The sequence below is a fragment of the Cydia pomonella genome, chromosome 1 (assembly GCF_033807575.1).
Source record: "Cydia pomonella isolate Wapato2018A chromosome 1, ilCydPomo1, whole genome shotgun sequence".
Taxonomy (NCBI): Eukaryota; Metazoa; Arthropoda; class Insecta; order Lepidoptera; family Tortricidae; genus Cydia; species Cydia pomonella.
The window spans coordinates 40,498,995-40,503,458 of record NC_084703.1 but is presented as its reverse complement, the minus strand read 5'-3'; the positions used below and the strand labels follow the sequence as shown (position 1 = coordinate 40,503,458).

Here is a 4,464-nt window from a genome sequence, read left to right as displayed (position 1 = left end):
TTACTCATGAATGAAAATTTGACTAAAAGCGTCAATCACATCCATACTTCCCGAGATCGAGCGCGAAATCAGTCCCGATTTCGGGCCTGATAAGCGTTTTATTACACGGAATATCAGCACATCTTTAACAATATTTGAAATATAAAAAATACTTTGTCTACAATTGCCAAAAATGTTCAATGTGTGATATTTTTGCATATGAACCATTTTTATACATTTCAAATATTGTAAACTATGTGCCGATATTTGGTGAAACGGAAAAATATTGTTTTTTCGGGCCCGAAATCGGGTCTGATAAAGTGTGTATTTAATTAGCACTTAAGAGGGAAGAATAGCGTTTCGAATCTAACGGTAATTTTTCCATGAAATTCCATTGCGGGAGATAACGTTTTTCACTAACTAAATCTTAACTATTCACTTTGATTTTATGTTGATCGCTTCAATATATTTTAGGTTTATAGATTTAGTTTTTTGAAAAAAAAGAAAAAATGTGCAAATTTAAAAAAAAAGAAAAACTTACAAATCTAGTTTTTCAATGTTTCTATAACATACTAAAAAATCATGGAGAATGGAAAACATTTAGAAGTGGAAAAACATTTTGTGGTATACTTCCCTCTTAACATACTTTATAAAAACATAGTGTATGAATCCTATATTTTTCCAAGTAAACTCTTAAATATATAAATAATAAACTACTACTCTACTATGAATGAATAAACGGTGGAGAATAAATATTGATAAATATATTCATAATAAAATATGACAAACAAAATTGCCTTATATTATATCAGCTCTTATAATCTAAATCTGTCATATCTTGATCTTCACATGGTGGATAGTTTGAGGTCACTTTAATGTCAGCTTCTTGTAATTTAGATTTCCACTCTATTTTAAAGGTATCTATTGCATCTTGTACTGTCTTGAAATTTAATGGCACCAAATTAGCTTCATCTTCTGGAGGTTCACTTTGAACACCTGTTTCTGCAAAATAGTTAATTTCGACATATTAAACAAGAAACCTTAATTTTTATGTCACAATGAAAAATCGCAAATTGAGATTAGAACTGGACCGTATTTAAGAATGTTTTCAACACATTGTTTTGTATAATCAACAAAACTTTACTCACACTTAACCATATAGCCATATTCACTCAAATAACAGTATATACAGTCTAAACTACATATAATGTCACTCGATAGAACAATTCACATCCTGTAAAATTGACAATTGTTGGCTATATTTGATTCACTTTAGTATCAATTTCTCTTTATATAACAAAAACTCTCTACAGCATAAATAAAATGTCCAGTTCCTTGAGTATCACTATGCAGAGTTTACAATGTATTTATTTCTAATTCAACTATTTCCAATGATAATAGAATATCTCGGATGCAGCTACTTTTATTTTCACCTGATATAATTACACAAGACCCTCTATTAAAAAACATACGCAAATTGGTTCGAGAGCTACAATGCCAGTGTTCTTGGCACTCTTATGTGTTGCTAAATAATAGTATATTACAATACAAGTGTGAAAGATAGGAAATTCGAAACAAGTGACGATAAATTAAAACACAACCAAAGGGAGTGTTTTAAATTGACCCCAGTATCGAATTACCTATTCACCCATGTACCATACAAGGTTGTACAGTTCATATGGCCTTTTAAATTTTCGATATAGTTACGTAATGTGCTAATCATCACAGTAGTGTGGTAAAGTAGCACCATATGTACTGTAAAAAATGTTATCTATTTACCTGCACCTTCCCTAAGAGTAACGTAAGTATGCTTCATTTTGAGGTATTTGTCTGTTTTACAAAGATACTTCATATTTTCCTTTGGCACTTTGTCAAAAAGAGGATCAAGACTAGATGAAGATAGATCTCTGGCAAAGAACATGTATGTTCCAAGGGGGCTTTCTAATTGTCCTGTAATGATATAATTATATGGTTTATTTGGCATTTAACAAAAATGAATATAGATTAGATATTATTGATGCAAGATGGTATTCTAGAACTTAATTTCTATAAATGACACACCTACCTGTGAATATGGTGTCATCTAATTGTATTATAGGGGTTTTCCCACTAATACCAAGCACATGTAGTGATCTGTAGTTTTCCATGTTTATAGAATCCTCAAATTCCGCGAAAACGAGAATTTCCTCTTCAGAATCGGCTGAATCTTCACAGATCATTGGTAACTATATAAAATATCAACAAATTAGTTACAGTTATTGATTAGTTTTTTTAGTTTGATTTTTGATTACATGAATGACAATGAACAAAATCTATGTTGCAAGGTAAAATAATACCATTCAATTAAAGTAGCCTTAAACCTCTTTCACACAACGTCAGATCACTATACCAAAGAATAAAATGAACATTCCAGACACAGTAGCGTAGAGGACGTGGGAAGTCTACACGGCCTTCGTTTTACTATGGAGCCAAGGAATATTGATTTAGAGGGCCTAGCGCAAAACACGAATATTGAACTTTCATTAGGGCCTCTGCGCCGGAATTCCGTTCTGTATGTGGTGGATTAAAAAAAAAATATTTGACAGGAATACATTTGTAATCTATGGTGCATTTTGTCTTTCTTACTCTGTAGCTGTACTGCGAGTTGTTTTTTTTTGCGGCCAGACGACGAGAACAAAGCGAAAAGCGAAATCTTGCTAAAGACAAAGTTTCAATTTAGCTTACTTTGTTATTAATTATTAGCGTATAAATATGTCAGACTGGGATACGGTCACTATTCTTCGCAAGAAACCGCCGAAAGCATCAGCTTTAAAAACTGAGCAAGCAGTAAATGCCGCACGCCGTCAAGGTTTACCAGTAGACACCCAGCAAAAATATGGAGCAGGTACTAATAAACAGCATGGAACCACGAAAAACACGGCGAAACTTGATAGAGAAACTGAAGAATTAAAACATGAGAAGATACCACTGGACCTCGGAAAACTTATCATGCAAGGGCGGCAAGCAAAGGGCATGAGTCAGAAAGATTTAGCCACAAAGATCTGTGAGAAGCCGCAAATTGTAAATGACTACGAAGCCGGTCGCGGTATTCCGAATAACTTGGTTCTTGGCAAAATTGAAAGAGCAATTGGAATAAAACTTCGTGGAAAAGAACGTGGCCAGCCACTACAGCCTCCTGGAGGAAAGAAATAACGGATTCCCTGGGAGGCGAAGACTATACTCCGATTTGTTAACTACATTCATTTTATTTCTAACTCTTATTTGCTGTTGGATGTGGTTCTATCACAAAACTTGAGTGATGTAAGCAAGCATTTATGTTTCTTTCGCAATCTAGATTAATCTGTGATGTGTTACCACCACGAAAATAATTTTCTATGTTGATTTGGTCCTGCAGGAAAGGCCTTTTCGTGAAATTAGCTATGTCTGTAATAATTCATAATAATAATGTAATAGGTATATAATTATGGTTAATATTGTGGTTCTTTTGTACTCATGAAAAACTATTGAAAGATGTAAACTGATATTATTAGTCAGGTGTCGTTTTATTTATTGTTTTAGATAGATACATTTTAATTATAACATAACTGTATAAACACAATCTTCAGTATAAAATTGTTCAATTTGTGCCATTAAACATAATATTTATTATATATCTAAAAAAAAACTAGTCATGACATCGTCTGTTTCAATCAGCTGTGTCAACTTATGATGCATAAAGTTGTGTAATAATGAAACAAATACCTATTTACATAAGGTTGTTGGTTGTTTGACACATTCTCCCATGTACATAATTTACATGAATGTTATTATCTGCTGTAATTATAATTTATACTTTTGTAGGTCCACATACAATCTCACGTATGTACCTAACCTAAAAAAATATTATAATGTATAGTCTTTACTGGCAATATTAATGCCACTGACACATGATTGACCAATAAGGAGGGCCTTACGAACAATGTTGCCACCCAATTGAAACTTTTCTGCCTAATGTTCCGAAAGACATATACCAATAATTCATTGTTTACGGGCTTATGTGAAAGGTCTGTATTTGATTATGTTAGATTTCATACATTTAAAGAACTTTAAATTAAACTAATGGCTACAAAATATGTTAATAGTACATTACGATACAAGTGCGAAAAATAGAAAATTCGAAACGAGTGGCGACACGACCGAAGGAAGTGTTTTATATCGACACGAGTTGCGAATTACTTATGGCCCTTTAAATGTTCGACACAGTAACGTAATATGCTAATTTTCGCTCTAATGAGATAAAGTAGCACCATATGTACTGTAAAATTATATATAATCTGAATAAACGAATTAAAATTAAACATATATTTAAGTTAAATCTTCATATATCTGGATACAAAAACATATTAAGGCGTTTAGCCGAGCCGAGCCACGAGACCTGTATGTAAACGGTGGGCTCGGGGCTCGGCTCGCCGCTTGCCGGGCTTGCGGCCGGAGCGGTTTTTTGGG

The 4,464-nt window shown here is 33.1% G+C and overlaps 2 protein-coding genes across 2 annotated transcripts; one reads left to right on the top strand and one right to left on the bottom strand.

Moving 5' to 3' along the window:
• Positions 1–728: 728 nt before the first annotated feature.
• On the bottom strand, positions 729–2,434 carry LOC133523441 (uncharacterized). The gene is made up of 3 exons (XM_061859024.1): positions 2,045–2,434; positions 1,759–1,929; positions 729–981 (listed from the first exon to the last, which is right to left on the bottom strand). The coding sequence occupies exons 1-3, from the start codon at positions 2,196–2,198 to the stop codon at positions 788–790; spliced, it is 519 nt and encodes a 172-aa protein (XP_061715008.1). The 5' UTR covers positions 2,199–2,434; the 3' UTR covers positions 729–787.
• Positions 2,435–2,715: 281 nt separating this feature from the next.
• LOC133523449 (endothelial differentiation-related factor 1 homolog) lies at positions 2,716–3,512 on the top strand. The gene has a single exon (XM_061859037.1). It carries the CDS (start codon positions 2,731–2,733, stop codon positions 3,169–3,171), a length of 441 nt encoding a protein of 146 aa, XP_061715021.1. The 5' UTR covers positions 2,716–2,730; the 3' UTR covers positions 3,172–3,512.
• Positions 3,513–4,464: the final 952 nt, after the last annotated feature.